Consider the following 18,986-nt stretch of genomic DNA (forward strand, 5'->3'; position numbering starts at 1 on the left):
AGATATGAGACATGCCCTGATTCTTTTTTTGACATTATTGTCCTCGATCAGAGCCCTAATCTGTTTATTTTTTCAGTTACACATTCTACATTGATTAAAAAAGAAAAATCAAATGTGTTTTTATTTTATACAGAAATAAATAATCTATCATTCAGATGAGAATAAAGTTAGTGTTAGTTCAAATTTTAAGGAAAACAAATATATGATCTGAAATATAGCACATTCATTTATAATTCATTCAGGTTCAATTACCAAACATACAAATCTCAATGTAATTTAAAGCAAACAATACATTTAAAATACATGGGTTGTATGCTATTTTTTTTTATATAAAAAGATATATATCCAAAAAGACAAGGCCTAAACTTTAACAAGGGTTAAACAATCACTGTAACAGACACAATCACACACACACACACACACACACACACACACACACGTCAAATCACTTACATTTTAGATGCAATATTGACTTTTTTTTCTGTTTCAGCAGCGAAAATAGTTAAACAAAGATCACAGCAGAACCATCGAGCATCTCACAGCAACGCGTTCTCATTACTGAATGATTCAGCATTTTGAACGAATCGGTTGACTCAAAGATTCAACGACCAATCCATAATCTGTCTCATTCATGAATGACTCAGCCGTTCGAACGAATCGTTTGAACGAATGAATCAATGACTCGCTCATTAAGACGGTCGCCTGGCGACACCTAATGACGGTTTAGTGATATTAAAAGTATCATTCTTTCCAACGATTGTTAATTAACTCATATTTGAAACATAAGCTATATATATATATATATATACACACATATATATACACACACATATATATACACAAAAATAAAATAAAAACACATTTGAAGCGTGTTTGCTTACTAAATTGTGAGCGGAACGAAAGTTGCAGCAAATATCAGCAACAGGAGTCAAATTTCATTAATCACGAGAGTGAAGAGCTGACTGAAAAGATGATGACGGAATAGGCTATTTTATGTAAAAGCCCCTATTTAAGCGAATCTATCATTGTACTCTTTTGTTGTTGTGTTTTCCGTGAAAAATAATAGACTATTGAACTCACAATTCAAGCAATCGGCCCCGTTATTGCACTAATTTTAAAGTGACACTAAAAAGTATGCGGCTGCACTGGCATTCATAATGGTGCGCGTCCATGGCGACGAGCGAGCAGAACAGAGCGAACGTTTTTTAGTTCATTCCTACTTCCATAGGAATTCCCTCGAGCGCTCTGCACGTGGCCATTATCAATGTCCCGTATTTAAAAGCTCTCGGTCCTCAGTCACATACCAAATATATGTATAATGTATATATAAATATAATTTTGGACACAAGAGGGCAGTATGGCCCTATGTATAATTTTGTGTTTAAACTAAAAGAGCCCCTCCCCCCCTCCCCACACAGACACAGACACAGACACACACGAATGGCAGGGTGCATTCTCTCTGTCAGAGGGAGAGGGAGAGAAAATTCTCAGAAACATCCACATTCAAACCAAAATATCTAACTTCCTCTTGGTCTGAGCTAATGACAGTTAATTAGAAAGTTGTCCGGCTTGATCTGAACCATATGCATACCTGTGTCTGTCGAGTTTCATGCAATTTCAAGCATGCTAAGAGTCTCAAAAGCATCAAACAAGAATATTAAAGTTTGATGTGTTGCCACGGCAACAGTATCTAAGATATCAATAATCCTTTCACAGGTCTACATCTGCCGTGTGTTTACATTATACACATAAAGTTTGAAGCAAATCGGGTAAAAATAAGAGGGTGATTTCAAAGCATTTAGGAAGTGACACACTTCCTGCTGCCAGTTGGTGGCGCTATAACTTTGACTCACAATAGTCACATCCATGTGATCGGGCTCTTACAACGAACACACTGTTGAAGTTTCATCAAGATCAGTTAATGTATGCAGTAGTTATGACACACTTCCTGTTTCACGTTTCTCGCCATAATTTTGTTTCCTCGCCACGGCCAAACCGTTCGAGATATCAAAAATCCCCTCGCAAACTTTCATCCTCAATGTCTTGACTTCATGCTGACCGAGTTTCGTGCCGTTTGTTTGAATTCTCTAGGAGGAGTATTTCACATTCCATTGCGTGTGTTTTACCAACAACCCTAAATAGCCGACTTCCTGTTGGGCTGGGGTAAAAAGTAAGAGTGTGAAGTATATATGAAACGAGGAGATCTACATGTGTACCGAGTTTCATATTATTACATGCAAGCGTGTTTGATTTATGGACCATGTTTTCGGACCCCGTTCCAGGGGGCGCTGTCGAGCCCCCCTGCCACGCCCGGGTACCATCTTCAGCCCGGCCCTGATGGCCGCGGGTTCTGACATGTGTGCAAAGTTTCAGGAGTTTTTGAGCATGTTAAGGCCTCCAAAAGTGTCCAAAAGGTAGCAGAAAAATAATAATAATAATAATAATAATAATAAATATAGCTGCGAGCAGCGATTACGGGCCCAAGCCGGTGGCACCGCAACCCCGGTGCCTTTAGTTACCTAAAGGCACCGGGGTGGCGGTACCACCGGCTTTGGCCCTTCATCGCTGCTCGCAGCTATATTTATATATATATATATATATATATATATATATATATATATATATAAAGCCGGTGGCACCGCCACCCTGGTGCCTTTAGGGTTATTGTGCACGACGTGCAAAAACGTAACCCTGCTTTGACTGTCGAAAAGAAGTGTGCTGTAGAGCTTGTATCAGTGTGGGCTCTGCAAAAGTGTGCATTGAGGGCACATATCAACCACAAAGTATGCGAGAGCAACCTTCTGAAAGGTCAGGTCTACATCCAGGTCTACATCTGCCGTGTGTTTACATCATAGTAGTGAAGTTTGAAGCAATCAGGTGATTTCAAAGCTTTTTGAAAGTGACAGACTTCCTGCTGCCAGTTGGTGGCGCTATAACCGGGGTGGCGGTGCCGCCGGCTTTGGCCCTTTCATCGCTGCTCGCAGCTATATTTATATATATACACACACAAACACACACACACACACACACACACATATATATATATATATATATATATATATATATATACATAAATATATATATATTGTTTTTTTAAGAGACAAGACAGAATATTACTTGCCTGATCTGATTAGAAAAATAGTGTTTGTGTGTGTGTGTGTGTGTGTGTGTGTGTGTGTGTGTGTGTGTGTGTGTGTTTGTGTGTGTGTGTGTGTGTGTGTGTGGCGTAATTGAACAATGTAGACATAAAAACATACTCCGTCCTTTTGTTCATACAGGACATTATTCAAACTGCAAAGTGTTTACTTATATTTGTGTACACTTGCAATAAAACACAACATTGTGCTTTTGTCAAGCTATAAACTCTTGTCAAACTGTAAACTACAACTGTCACCCAACCAAAATCTCTTACACACACACACACACACACACAGTTTAAAAGCAAAAAATATCAAACAATCCTATTTAAAAACAGTCTGTGGGAGCCATCTTTTGGACATTCATCATATCGCATTGGTTTTCATTTCTTGTCATCAAACAGAGCCCTAATCTGTTTATTTTTTCAGTTACACATTCTACATTGATTAAAAAAGAAAAATCAAATGTGTTTTTATTTTATACAGAAATAAATAATCTATCATTCAGATGAGAATAAAGTTAGTGTTAGTTCAAATTTTAAGGAAAACAAATATATGATCTGAAATATAGCACATTCATTTAAAATTCATTCAGGTTCAATTACCAAACATACAATCTTAATGTAATTTAAAGCAAACAATACATTTAAAATATATGGGTTGTATGACTATTTTTTAATATAAAAAGATATATATCCAAAAAGACAAGGCCTAAAGTTTAACAAGGGTTAAACTCTTATCACTGTAACAGACACAATCACACACACAATCACACACACACACACACAAGTCAAATCACTTACATTTTACATGCAATATTGACTTTTTTTCTGTTTCAGCAGCGAAAATAGTTAAACAAAGATCACAGCAGAACCATCGCGCATCTCACAGCAACGCGTTCTCATTACTGAATGATTCAGCATTTTGAACGAATCGGTTGACTCAAAGATTCAATGACCAATCAATCCATAAACATCTATCTCATTCATGAATGACTCAGTCGTTCAAACGAATGAATCAATGACTCGCTCATTAAGACGGTCGCCTGGCGACACCTAATGACGGTTTAGTGTTATGTTTAAAAGTATCATTCTTTCCAACGATTGTTAATTAACTCATATTTGAAACATAAGCTATATTTATATATATACATACATATACACACACATACACAAAAATAAAATAAAAACACATTTGAAACGTGTTTGCTTACTAAATTGTGAGCTGAACGAAAGTTGCAGCAAATATCAGCAACAGGAGTCAAATTTCATTAATCACGAGAGTGAAGAGCTGACTGAAAAGATGATGATGGAATAGGCTATTTTATGTAAAAACGCCTATTTAAGCGAATCTGTCATTGTACTCTTTTATTGTTGTGTTTTCCGTGAAAAATAATAGACTATTGAACTCACAATTCAAGCAATCGGCCCCCGAAATTGCACTAATTTTAGTGACACTAAAAAGTATGCGGCTGCACTGGCATTCATAATGGTGCGCGTCCATGGCGACGAGCGAGCAGAACAGAGCGAACGTTTAGTTAATTTCTACTTCCATAGGAATTCATTCGAGCGCCACCATTTCAATGTCTGTGCGGACGTCCATATTATACTTTCGCTTTCAAGTTAGTGTTTTTAAACCCCCCAGCGGGAGGTTTACACAATTGGTTTACACAATCACACGTTGATTAACCGGTGGGAAAATATTCCCATAGTAACATCCCTAATATATAAATATTTATAAATTCAATAGGCCTACCTGATTTTGAACACAAGAGGGCAGTATAGCATTATATATGATTTGGATTATTATTATTTTTGACTAAACAACCATTCTGGCTGTTTTTAAACTTAAAAATAATTCTTAAATTGAAAAAAAGGAATAAAATGGGTTTAGTTCTAATATTTGTATAATTTTATATAAAAATAAATGGTGTATAATTACATTTTAGAAAGATATGAGACATGCCCTGATTCTTTTTTTGACATTACTTGAATCCCTCAACCATAGCAAAACCGTTTGAGATATTCAATATCTGTTCACAATTTAGCATCTTCAATGTATTTTCATCATGTTGAAAAAGTTTGGCATGAATAAAATAAACTACTTAGGAGGAGTAGCTAAAAACTCAGAATCTGAAATCCACATTCAAACCAAAATATCTGACTTCCTGTTGGTCGTAGCTAATTACGGTAAATTAGAAAGTTGTCCGGCTCGAAGAGTACAATATACATATCGAGTTTTGTTACTGTAGATAAAACTAACCCCCCCACTTTTGTCAAAAGCATTTAGAAAATGACACACTTCCTGCTGCCAGTTGGTGGCGCTATAACTTTGACTCACAATAGTCACATCCATGTGATCGGCCTCTTACAGCGATCACACTGCTGAAGTTTCATCAAGATCAGTTAATGTATGCAGAAGTTATAACGCACTTCTTGTTTGTTGTTTCTCGCCATAAATTCGTTTCCTCGCCACGGCCAAACCGTTCGAGATATCAAAAATCCCCTCGCAAACTTTCATCCTCAATGTCTTGACTTCATGCTGACCGAGTTTCGTGCCGTTTGTTTGAATTCTCTAGGAGGAGTATTTCACATTCCATTGCGTGTGTTTTACCAACAACCCTAAATAGCCGACTTCCTGTTGGGCTGGGGTAAAAAGTAAGAGTGTGAAGTATATATGAAACGAGGAGATCTACATGTGTACCGAGTTTCATATTATTACATGCAAGCGTGTTTGATTTATGGACCATGTTTTCGGACCCCGTTCCAGGGGGCGCTGTCGAGCCCCCCTGCCACGCCCGGGTACCATCTTCAGCCCGGCCCTGATGGCCGCGGGTTCTGACATGTGTGCAAAGTTTCAGGAGTTTTTGAGCATGTTAAGGCCTCCAAAAGTGTCCAAAAGGTAGCAGAAAAATAATAATAATAATAATAATAAATATAGCTGCGAGCAGCGATTACGGGCCCAAGCCGGTGGCACCGCAACCCCGGTGCCTTTAGTTACCTAAAGGCACCGGGGTGGCGGTGCCGCCGGCTTTGGCCCTTCATCGCTGCTCGCAGCTATATTTATATATATATATATATATATATAAAAAGCCGGTGGCACCGCCACCCTGGTGCCTTTAGGGTTATTGTGCACGACGTGACACAAAATATCTGCTCGCTATCTGCCGAACGGCTCTGGTAGTTCCGCTTCAGCACTGATGATGTTGTAGAAATAGTGCGCTCTGGTTGGTCTGGATTATTCGGGATTTTTTATTTTATACAGAAATAAGTTATTTATAATTCAGATGAGAATAAAGTTAGTGTTGATTAAAATGAAGGAAAACAAATATATTGATCTGAAATATAGCACATTAATTTTAAATGTATTTAGGTTCAATTACCAAACATACAATCTTAATTTAATTTAAGCAGGTAGCAATCTCTCTCTCTCTCTCTCTCTCTCTCTCTCTCTCTCTCTCTCTCTCTCTCTCTCTCTCTCTCTCTCTCTCTCTCTCTCTCTCTCTCTCTCTCTCTCTCTCTCTCTCTCTCTCTCTCTCTCTCTCTCTCTCTCTCTCTCTCTCTCTCTCTCTCTCTCACACACACACACACACACACACACACACACACACACACACACACACACACACACACACACACACACGTCAAGTCACTTACATTTTAGATGCAATATTGAATAAGCAGAAAAATCGGATTTTCTGCTCTGAAAATATAAATAAGCATAAAAATTGAATAAGCACTTTGAATATTCTAAACAGAATAAGCACTAGTCGCTAATGAATAAGTACTAGTACTTAATGGAATAGATACTAGTATCTAAAAAATAAGTACTAGTAGCATGAAAATAGAGACTAGTAGGTTAAAATGATTAAATGTTAAAACGGCTTGCCATATTGGCTCAGAGAGAGAGAGAGAAAATGACCTTTTAGATACTAGTACCTATTAATAGATACTAGTATTTATTCAATAAATACTAGTACTAAGTCATTAGATACTAGTACATATTAAATAGATACCAGTACTTATTCATTAGCTACTAATACGTATTCAAAAGAATATCTAAAGAATAAGCACTAGTATCTAAAGAATAGGCACTAGTACTAAAGAATAAGCACTAGTCCCAAATGAATAAGTACTAGTACTTAATGGAATAGATACTAGTATCTAAAAAATAAGTGCTAGTAGCATGAAAATAGAGACTAGTAGGTTAAAATGATTAAATGTTAAAGCGGCTTGCCATATTGGCTCAGAGAGAGAGAGAAAATGACCATATTCAAACCACAATATCTGACTTTCTGAGGGTCGGAGCTAATTACTTTAAATTAGAAAGTTGTTCGGCTTGAGGAGAAGAATATACACGCTGAGTTTTGTAACTGTAGGTAAAACTGACTAAGTTATAACACACTTTATATGTCCTTTTTTAGTCATGAAAATTAATTTCCTCTCCGTGGCCAAACCGTTCGAGATATCAAAAATCTGTCCACAATTTAGCATCCTTAATGTCTTGACTTCATGCACACCGAGTTTGGCAATGATTGAATGAATTGCCTAGGAGTAGTACTTCAAATTCCACAGCAAGCGTTTTCCAAACAACCCATAATAGCCGATTTCCTGTTGGGCTGGCGTAAAACTTGACCAGGGGAAAGATGTTCGGCCCGATGAGATCTATATGTGTACTAAGTTTCATATTAATTCATGCAAGCGTGTTGGATATATGGACCAAATTGTTGGACCCCGTTCAAGGGGGCGCTGTTGAGCCCCCCTGCCACGCCCGGGTACCAGCTTCAGCCCGGCCCTGATGGCTGTGGGCTCTGACCTGTGTGCAAAGTTTCAATAGTTTTTGAGCACGTTAAGAGCCCCAAAAGCCCCTGAAACCTTGAACTCCATTAAAAGCAATAGACAAATCCCTCACACACAGAGACGAAGAGAGAGGGAGAGAAAATTCTCAGGGTTGTATGCTATTTTTTTATATATAAAAAGATATATATCCAAAAAGACAAGGCCTAAACTTTAACAAGGGTTAAACAATCACTGTAACAGACACAATCACACACACACACACACACACACACACACGTCAAATCACTTACATTTTAGATGCAATATTGACTTTTTTTCTGTTTCAGCAGCGAAAATAGTTAAACAAAGATCACAGCAGAACCATCGAGGATCTCACAGCAACGCGTTCTCATTACTGAATGATTCAGCATTTTGAACGAATCGGTTGACTCAAAGATTCAACGACCAATCCATAATCTGTCTCATTCATGAATGACTCAGCCGTTCGAACGAATCGTTTGAAGGAATGAATCAATGACTCGCTCATTAAGACGGTCGCCTGGCGACACCTAATGACGGTTTAGTGATATGTTTAAAAGTATCATTCTTTCCAACGATTGTTAATTAACTCATATTTGAAACATAAGCTATATATATATATATATATATATACACACACATATGTATACACAAAAATAAAATAAAAACACATTTGAAGCGTGTTTGCTTACTAAATTGTGAGCTGAACGAAAGTTGCAGCAAAGATCAGCAACAGGAGTCAAAATTCATTAATCACGAGAGTGAAGAGCTGACTGAAAAAAATGATGATGGAATATTTTGTGTAAAAGCGCCTATTTAAGCGAATCTGTCATTTACTCATTTGTTGTTGTGTATTACCTGAAAACCGGAAACAATCGGCCCCCGATATGGTGCTAATTTTAAAGTGACACTAAAAAGTATGCGGCTGCACTGGCATTCATAACGGTGCGCGTCCATGGCGACGAGCAAGCAGAACAGAGCGAACGTTTTTTCATTTCCACTTCCATAGAAATTCATTCGAGCGCACTGCGAGCGCCACCACTATGTCCGTGCGGACGTCCTTACTTTACTTTCACTTTTATATTAGCGATTTAAAAGGCCTCGCTGGTGTCTAACGTCGATTAACCGGTGGGAAAAGATCCTCACAGCCACATACCTAATATATTTATATTTAATTACAATAGCCATACCTGATAAAAAAGTTTTATGTACTGAGTTGATATCATTTTGGACACAAGAGGGCAGTATAGCCCTTTGTATTACTTGATGTATTTATTTTTTAACTGAATAGCACATTCTGGCTGTTTTTAAACTTGTACATTATTCTTAAATTGAAAACAAGAATAAAATGGGGTTAGTTCTGATATTTGTGTAATTTTATCTAGAAATAAATGGTGTATAATTAATTTTTTAGAAGATATGAGGCTTTTAGTGTTTACTTTTTTGACATGACTTTAATCCCTCGCCATAGCAAAACAATTTGAGATATTCAATAGCCATTCACAATTTAGCTTCTTTAATGTATTTTCATCATGTTGAAAAAGTTTGGTGGGAATTGAATAAACCACTTAAGAGGAGTGGGTAAAAAATCAGAGGCTTTTTTAGCCAAAAATCCACATTCAGACAAAAATATCTGACTTTCTGTTGATCCGAGCTAATTACGGTAAATTAGAAAGTTGTCCGGCTCGAAGAGTACAATATACATATCGAGTTTTATTACTGTAGATAAAACTACCCCCCCCCCCCCTTTTGTCAAAAGCATTTAGGAAGTGACACACTTCCTGCTGCCAGTTGGTGGCGCTATAACTTTGACTCACAATAGTCACATCCATGTGATCGGGCTCTTACAACGAACACACTGTTGAAGTTTCATCAAGATCAGTTAATGTATGCAGTAGTTATGACACACTTCCTGTTTCACGTTTCTCGCCATAATTTTGTTTCCTCGCCACGGCCAAACCGTTCGAGATATCAAAAATCCCCTCGCAAACTTTCATCCTCAATGTCTTGACTTCATGCTGACCGAGTTTCGTGCCGTTTGTTTGAATTCTCTAGGAGGAGTATTTCACATTCCATTGCGTGTGTTTTACCAACAACCCTAAATAGCCGACTTCCTGTTGGGCTGGGGTAAAAAGTAAGAGTGTGAAGTATATATGAAACGAGGAGATCTACATGTGTACCGAGTTTCATATTATTACATGCAAGCGTGTTTGATTTATGGACCATGTTTTCGGACCCCGTTCCAGGGGGCGCTGTCGAGCCCCCCTGCCACGCCCGGGTACCATCTTCAGCCCGGCCCTGATGGCCGCGGGTTCTGACATGTGTGCAAAGTTTCAGGAGTTTTTGAGCATGTTAAGGCCTCCAAAAGTGTCCAAAAGGTAGCAGAAAAATAATAATAATAATAATAATAATAATAAATATAGCTGCGAGCAGCGATTACGGGCCCAAGCCGGTGGCACCGCAACCCCGGTGCCTTTAGTTACCTAAAGGCACCAGGGTGGCGGTGCCGCCGGCTTTGGCCCTTCATCGCTGCTCGCAGCTATATTTATATATATATATATATATAAAAAGCCGGTGGCACCGCCACCCTGGTGCCTTTAGGGTTATTGTGCACGACGTGACACAAAATATCTGCTCACTATCTGCCGAACGACTCTGGTAGTTCCGCTTCAGCACTGATGATGTTGTAGAAATAGTGCGCTCTGGTTGGTCTGGATTATTCGGGATTTTTTATTTTATACAGAAATAAGTTATTTATAATTCAGATGAGAATAAAGTTAGTGTTGATTAAAATGAAGGAAAACAAATATATTGATCTGAAATATAGAACATTAATTTTAAATTTATTTAGGTTCAATTACCAAACACACAATCTTAATTTAATTTAAAGCAAACAATACATTTAAAATATATTGGTTGTATGCACTTTTTTTTATAAAAAAAAGATATATATCCAAAAAGACAAGGCCTTAAAGGGTTAAACTCTTGTCACTGTAACAGACACAATCTCTCTCTAATATATAAATATATATAAATTCAATAGGCCTACCTGATTTTGAACACAAGAGGGCAGTATAGCACTATATATGATTTGGATTATTATTATTTTTGACTAAACAACCATTCTGGCTGTTTTTAAACTTAAAAATAATTCTTAAATTGAAAAAAAATTTCTGCTCTGAAAATATAAATAAGCATAAAAATTGAATAAGCACTTTGAATATTCTAAACAGAATAAGCACTAGTCGCTAATGAGTAAGTACTAGTACTTAATGGAATAGATACTAGTATCTAAAAAATAAGTACTAGTAGCATGAAAATAGAGACTAGTAGGTTAAAATGATTAAATGTTAAAACGGCTTGCCATATTAGCTCAGAGAGAGACAGAGAGAGGCTCACCATATTCAAACCAAAATATCTGACTTCCTCTTGGTCTGAGCTAATTACGGTAAATTAGAAAGTTGTCCGGCTCGAAGAGTACAATATACATATCGAGTTTTGTTACTGTGGATAAAACTAACCCCCCCACTTTTGTCAAAAGCATTTAGAAAGTGACACACTTCTTGCTGCCAGTTGGTGGCGCTATAACTTTGACTCACAATAGTTACATCCATCTGATCGGCCTTCCTAAACCCATAATATATGGGTTTAGGAAGGCCGATCAGATGGATGTAACTATTGTTGCTATATAGCCGACTTCCTAATTTTAAATTTATTTAGGTTCAATTACCAAACATACAATCTTAATTTAATTTAAAGCAAACAATACATTTACAATATATGGGTTGTATGCACATTTTGTAATAAAAAAAGAGATATATATCCAAAAAGACAAGGCCTTAAAGGGTTAAACTCTTGTCACTGTAACAGACACAATCTCTCTCACACACACGTCAAATCACTTACATTTTATATGCAATATTGACTTTTTTCTGTTTCAGCAGTGAAACTAGTTAAACAAAGATCACAGCAGAACCATTGCGCATCTCACAGCAACGTGTTTTCTCATTACTGAATGATTCAGCATTTTGAACGAATCGGTTGACTGAAAGATTCAATGACCAATCCATAATCTGTCTCATTCATGAATGACTCAGCCGTTCGAACGAATCGTTCGAACAAATGAATCAATGACTCGCTCATTAAGACGGTCGCCTGGCGACACCTAATGACGGTTTAGTGATATGTTTAAAAGTATCATTCTTTCAAACGATTGTTAATTAACTTATATTTGAAACATAAGCTATATATATATATATACACACACATATATATACACAAAAATAAAATAAAAACACATTTGAAGCGTGTTTGCTTACTAAATTGTGAGCGGAACGAAAGTTGCAGCAAATATCAGCAATAAATTTCATTAATCACGAGAGTGAAGTGCTGACTGAAAAGATGATGACGGAATAGGCTATTTTATGTAAAAGCGCCTATTTAAGCGAATCTGTCATTGTACTCTTTTGTTGTTGTGTTTTCCGTGAAAAATAATAGACTATTGAACTCACAATTCAAGCAATCGGCCCCCGATATTGCACTAATTTTAAAGTGACACTAAAAAGTATGCGGCTGCAGTGGCATTCATTACAGTGCGCATCCATGGCGACGAGCGAGCAAAACAGAGCGAACGTTTTTTCATTTCTACTTCCATAGAAATTCATTCGAGCGCACTGCGAGCGCCACCACTATAAATGTCCTTACTTTACTTTCACTTTTTACTTAGCGATATAAAAGCCCCCGGTGTTACACGTCAAATAACCGGTGAGAAAAAATTCTCGGAGTCACATAGCAGCTACCTATATTTAAATACAACAGGCCTACCTGATTTTGAACACAAGAGGGCAGTATAGCCCTATGTATTATTTGATATATTTATTTTTTAACTGAATAGTGCATCCTGGCTGTTTTTAAACTTGTACATTATTCTTAAATTGAAAACAAGAATAAAATGGGTTTAGTTCTGATATTTGTATAATTTTATCTAGAAATAAATGGTGTATAATTACATTTTTAGAAGATATGAAGCTTTTAGTGTTTTTTTTTTTTTTTTACATGACTTTAATCCCTCGCCATAGCAAAACAATTAGAGATATTCAATAGATATTCACAATTATGCTTCTTTAATGTATTTTCATCATGTTGAAAAAGTTTGGTGGGAATAAAATAAACCACTTAAGAGGAGTGATGCATATTTTGTCATTTAAAAAAAAATACAAAAATTGTTATGCGAAAAGACAAGGACTTAGAGATTTCTTTATCCTTTAATGCAGGAAAAATCATACAGCCAGCCACACACACACACACACACACATAAACACAGACACCAACCCTCCCTCCCTCCCCTCCCCTCTGCTCCCCTCCCCACACAGACACACACACAAACAGAATGGCAGGGGGACAAGAAATCCATTCAAACTACAATATCTGACTTTCTGTTGCTCTGAGCTAATGACTTTAAATTAGAAAGTCGATTGGCTTGATGAGAACAATATGCGTGGCAAGTTTTGTAACTGTAGGTAAAACGAGCAAAGTTATAACACACTTTATGTGTCCTTTTTTAGTCATAAAATTAATTTCCTCGCCACGGCCAAACCGTTCGAGATATCAAAAATCCCTCCGGAATTTAGCATCATCAATGTCTTGACGTCATGCTGACCGAGTTTGCTTGAAATCCGATCAATTCCCAAGGAGAATTAAATAGAATTTCAGGGGTATGCGTTTCCAAACAAACCATGATAGCCGGCTTCCTGTTGGGATGTCGTAAAACTTAGAGCACGAAAGTTGTTTAACCCAATGAGATCTATAAGTGTACACAGTTTCATATTATTACATGCAAGTGTCTTTGATTTATGGACAAGTGTTCGAATCCCAGTCCAGGGGGCGCTGTCGGTCCGCCCTGCCACGCCCGGGTACCAGCTTCAGTCCGGCCCTGATGGCCACGGGTTCTGACCCGTGTGCAAAGTTTCAAGAGTTTTAGAGGATGTTAAGGGCCCCAAAAGCCCCCGAAACCTTGATCAACAATAATTAAAAGCTTTGTCACTCAAACAGACACATCCCCCTCCCCCCACAGACACAGAGGTATGCAGAGAGAGGGAGAGAGGGACAGAGATTACTCCAAAACATCCCATTCAAACCAAAATATCTGACTTCATGTTGTTCGGAACCAAAAACTGTAAATTAGAAAGTTGTCCGGCTTGATCTGAACAATATGCCTACCGAGTTTTAAGATTGCAGGTAAAACTATGAAACTAACCCTCTCACTTTTGTCAAAAGGTGGCGCTACTGAGTCCCTGCACCACGCCCGTTCCTGAAACTTTGCACATGTCTACTGGCTAATATATGTGACATGTCTGTCGAGTTTCATGCAATTTCAAGCATGCTAAGAGTCTCAAAAGCATCAAAAAAGAATTTTAAAGTTTGATGTGTTGCCACGGCAACAGTATCAAAGATATCAAGAATCCATTCACAGGTCTACATCTGGCGTATGTTTACATTATACAGATGAAGTTTGAAGCAAATTGGGTTAAAATAAGAGGGTGATTTCGAAGCATTTTGAAAGTGACACACTTCCTGCTGCCAGTTGGTGGCGCTATAACTTTGACTCACAATAGTCACATCCATGTGATCGGCCTCTTACAGCGAACACACTGGTGAAGTTTCATCAAGATCAGTTAATGTATGCAGAAGTTATAACACACTTCCTGTTTCACGTTTCTCGCCATAATTTCGTTTCCCCGCCACGGCCAAACCGTTCGAGATATCAAAAATCCCCTCGCAATTTTTCATCCTCAATATCTTGACTTCATGCTGACCGAGTTTCGAGGCATTTCTTTGAATTCTCTAGGAGAAGTACTTTAAATTCCATTGCATGCGTTTTACAAACAACCCTAAATAGCCGACTTCCTGTTGGGCTGGGGTAAAAAGTAAGAGCATGAAGTATATATGAACCGATGAGATCTATATGTGTACCGAGTTTCATATTCTTACATACAAGCGTGTTTGATTTATGGACCAAGTTTTCGGACCCCGTTCCAGGGGGCGCTGTCGAGCCCCCCTGCCATGCCCGGGTACCATCTTCACCCCGACCCTGATGGCCGCAGGTTCTGACCCGCGTGCAAAGTTTCAAGAGTTTTCGTGCACGTTAAGAGCCCCAAAAGTGCCCGAATAGTCGTAAGAAAAATAAAAGAGGAGAAAAAAAAAAAAAAAAATAATAATCCTAAGGAAAACAATAGGGCCTTCGCCTTTTCAAGGCTTGGGCCCTAATAATAAATAATCCTAAGGAAAACAATAGGGCCTTCGCCCTTTGGGCTTGGGCCCTAATAATAAATAATCCTAAGGAAAACAATAGGGCCTTCGCCCTTTGGGCTTGGGCCCTAATAATAATAATAATAATAATAAATAATCCTAAGGAAAACAATAGGGCCTTCGCCCTTTGGGCTTGGGCCCTAATAAATAAAGAAATGGGACATATATTGGGACATTGCTTATGTGGTTGCTTTATTGGAGTTTTTTTTTTCATGTGAAAGTGCCTATGTTGACGACTGTATGGAAGCTTGTTTCTTTTCGGCAAAATAAAAAGATAATTGCGACTTTTTATCTCAAAATTCTGACTTTTTTTTTCAGAATTGCGAGTTATAGTCAGAATTGCGTGATATAAAGTCGTAATTGCGAGTTATAACCAGAATTGCGTGATATAATGTCGCAATTGCGTGTTAAAAAGTCAGAACTGTAAGATATAAACTCGCAATTGTGAGAAAAAAAGTCAGAATTGCGAGTTTATTTCTCGCAATTCTTACTTTATAACACACAATTGCAACTTTATATTACGCAATTCTGACTTTGTATCTCGCAAATTCTAAACCCGCAATTGTGAGATGAAAAAGTCGCAATTATCTTTTAAAATATTCTGTGGCGGAAACAAGCTTCCATACTACTGTTCACTACTGGGGTCGATAAGATTTTTTTTTTTTTTTAAAGAAAATAATACTTTTATTTAGCAAGAATACATTGTTGATCATAAGTCACAGTAAAGCCTGGTTACAAAAAATATCTGTTGAAAATAATTACTTTTGAACTTTCTATTCATCATAGAATCCTGAAAAAGCTTTTCAAGGGTCATGTGACACTGAAGACTGGAGTAATGGCTGCTGAAAATGTAGCTTTACCTACACAGAAATTAATTATTTTAAAATATAGTAAAGTATAGAAAAACTGTTATTTTAAATTGTATTTTGAGCAATTGTATTATGTTGAGCAAACTTTTGAACAGTAGTGTACACTCACAGTCTTCATGTAAAGATCCAGTATACCTGTGTAATATTCACAAAACTGTCATCACTGTCCAGCATTAATTGGATATTGCCATCTGCTGGAGTAAACATGTCCTGTCCTTCCATTTCCAGTGTAACAAGTGCTTTAAGTGGTCTAATTCTTTCTCTTTCTCCACTTTAAGGGCCATAGTAGCTTTAGTCTATAATGTTCTGAAGTCCTTCATGGAAATGAACAGCACTTTGTTTGATGAACTCACGTCCACTTACAAGTCAGATCGTCAGAGGTGAGCTGTTTTTCTTCCGATTCTTTACTCTTTGGCTTGCCTGCTGCTTATGCATGTGGTGTTAAACATACCTCCTCACCTTTATTTTCATTATTTGTCATTCATCAGAGAGAAGAAGAAAGAGAAGGAGAGAGAAGAGCTGTGGAAGAGGTTGGAGGATCTGGAGTTGAAGAGAAGCCTCCAGAGTGACGGAATTATTCCCACTTAATGACGCGCCTCTCCTGGACCGCTTTTTCCCCAACGCCTCCACCACGCGCTCGGAACGTTGGCCACTTTTTTTTCCTTTTCTGTATTTGTGCGACTTACTTTACCGTAGATTCACCTCGTCAGTCTCATTATTTCAAAAGCACTGTAAATAACTTTATTTTATCCTCTTTTTTTCCCCCCTTAAAAATATTATGCCGAAAAAGAACGTGACTAGAAAAGTAAGTTAAAAAAGAAAAATAAGCAAAAAGAAAAAAGAAAAAAAAAGTGAAACCCGCACTGGAGTTGGAAGGACTTTGAATAGACAGTAGGACTGAAATGAACGACTGCTGTTAAGAAAATCAAACAAACGGAGAATCTCAACCTACCAATCTGACTCACCTCGCCCATCCTTACTGAACAACACCAGCCCAATTCTCTCTCTTTCCTCACTTCCTCCCCCCTCTCTACGTCCCATACTCACCCCCTTTTTCTTTTCCTCTTCATGTCAGCGCTCTCTGAATTGGATCAACATTCGCCACCTGAGTGTCCTGAATATTTGAAAGCAAATAATAACTTGTTTATCCTTGTTTATCCATTAACATCTGGATAAATGCAGCAGGTCTGGATTGTAGACTTCTCCAAAGGGAACGCAAAGGACCCTATGCAGTAACCAGCAGAGAAGAGGAAGTGGACACAGAATCATGAATACACACCAGCTCATTCCCTCCCCCCCTTTTCGTTCTTTTTCTGTCCAAATGTGCCGCCACTCTTTAGCACCAGTCCGGTACTGGTACCAGTGAATGAGAGACACACACACACACACACATCTGAGGTAGTGTCTAGAATTCCAGCAGCAAAACCAGAGAAGCTTGTCACGAGAAATGGAACTGCACGTTCACACACACATTCTGCATTCGAGTGTGTGAGGGAGTTTCTTACAGTGTTAAGTACCTGTATACTGTATCTGAATGCAGTACTTTGATACTCTGTATCTAGTAGAACATTTAGCGTATTTTTGTTTAGGAGAATCCAGTATATGATGAGGAAAGATTGAACACAGCCTCTTGGGATTTATCTTTTCGTTCTTTCTTTCTTGGGTTTCACTTCTAATTTGTTTTGGGTTTAGTTTTTTTGTCTGGAATTGGTTTTGTTTTTTTCTTTTGACCAAGTGGAATTTGTTCTCTCTTCCTTTTTTTTACTTAGTTGCTGATTGGGGGGGAGTGAGAGGGGGATTGTGGAGGACTGATGCTGTGGTGGTGAGCATTGTCAGAATTGAACCTGTGCTTTAGAAAGCCCCAGACATCAAACAATTACAAAAGTTAAAAAGGGTCGGAGAAATACAAATGTTTAATTATTTTAAAAAATAAAGAGATATTAAATTAAACCTGTTTTGTGATAAAGATGAAATGCACATTTGCTTTTTTTGTGGCGTGTGTGAGCGGATGAAAGCGTAAATGTGAAAAACACTTTTTACGTTGGGCATTATTAGGGTTGGAAATCGAGAAATGTTTCTTGTTTTCACGATCTTTGCTTCTGTTAACTGTTCTTACATACTTTAAAGTTCTTTTTGATTATCTTTTCAATGAATCAGTTGAATCTGTTCACAAAACCCATCTGTAGTGCGTCTCCCAAAAGAATCGTTAAACAACTGTGGTTTTAAGTTCCGTTGAACTGTGTTTTGGTAACGAATGAACTTGTGACCATAGTTGGCTTTGGGGAAAACACACATTGAATGATTCGTTTACTAACTGAACTGAATCAGAATTGCTATGGTAGCAATGAATCGTGTCACTCATCGTCGCCCAAATGACTCATGAACTGGTTCTTGTTATAAATTGATCAAAAAGACTCAAGAATCATTGTTGAACTTGGGTTATCGAGTCAAATCAGTCAGAACGCTTTTTTTTTTAAATACTCAAGGAAGTCATACTGCTGCAATGAGTCGTACAAATTGTCAAACGAATGACTCTCTTGAGCTCTTTCTTCTAATGTATTCATCAAAAAGTATCATTGGTGATCTTGTGTGTTATGGGTTTAAAAACAGTCAGTGGTCCGTTTCCCACAGCCAACTGTGGTCGCAAGTTCCGTAGTTATCAACACAACACAATTCAACAGAACTTTAGACAATAGTTGGCTAACGATGCTTTTGGGAAACGCATCGCAGAACGATTCTTTACACAATCAACCACATTATATTTTTAATATTTTGTCAACTTGAAACTGCTACTGTTCACTTGTAAGAACATAAAAATTTAAATTGTTGTTACTCACCTTTTTTTTTTTTTTTTT

The 18,986-nt window shown here is 37.7% G+C and overlaps 1 protein-coding gene across 1 annotated transcript in view; it reads left to right on the forward strand.

The window, feature by feature from the left end:
- The window catches only part of ppp2r5eb (protein phosphatase 2, regulatory subunit B', epsilon isoform b), a 59,214-nt gene extending 42,107 nt beyond the window's left edge, over positions 1-17,107 (forward strand). Inside the window, exons 13-14 of the mRNA XM_056254903.1 lie at positions 16,410-16,511; positions 16,620-17,107. Of these exons, the coding sequence (XP_056110878.1) occupies positions 16,410-16,511; positions 16,620-16,719 (202 nt within the window). The 3' untranslated portion in view covers positions 16,720-17,107. The remainder of the gene's footprint in view (positions 1-16,409; positions 16,512-16,619) is intronic.
- The last annotated feature ends 1,879 nt before the right edge of the window (positions 17,108-18,986 follow it).

This window comes from Rhinichthys klamathensis, unplaced genomic scaffold (genome assembly GCF_029890125.1).
Source record: "Rhinichthys klamathensis goyatoka isolate OS25496 unplaced genomic scaffold, OSU_Roscu_1.1 h1tg000115l_1, whole genome shotgun sequence".
Taxonomy (NCBI): Eukaryota; Metazoa; Chordata; class Actinopteri; order Cypriniformes; family Leuciscidae; genus Rhinichthys; species Rhinichthys klamathensis.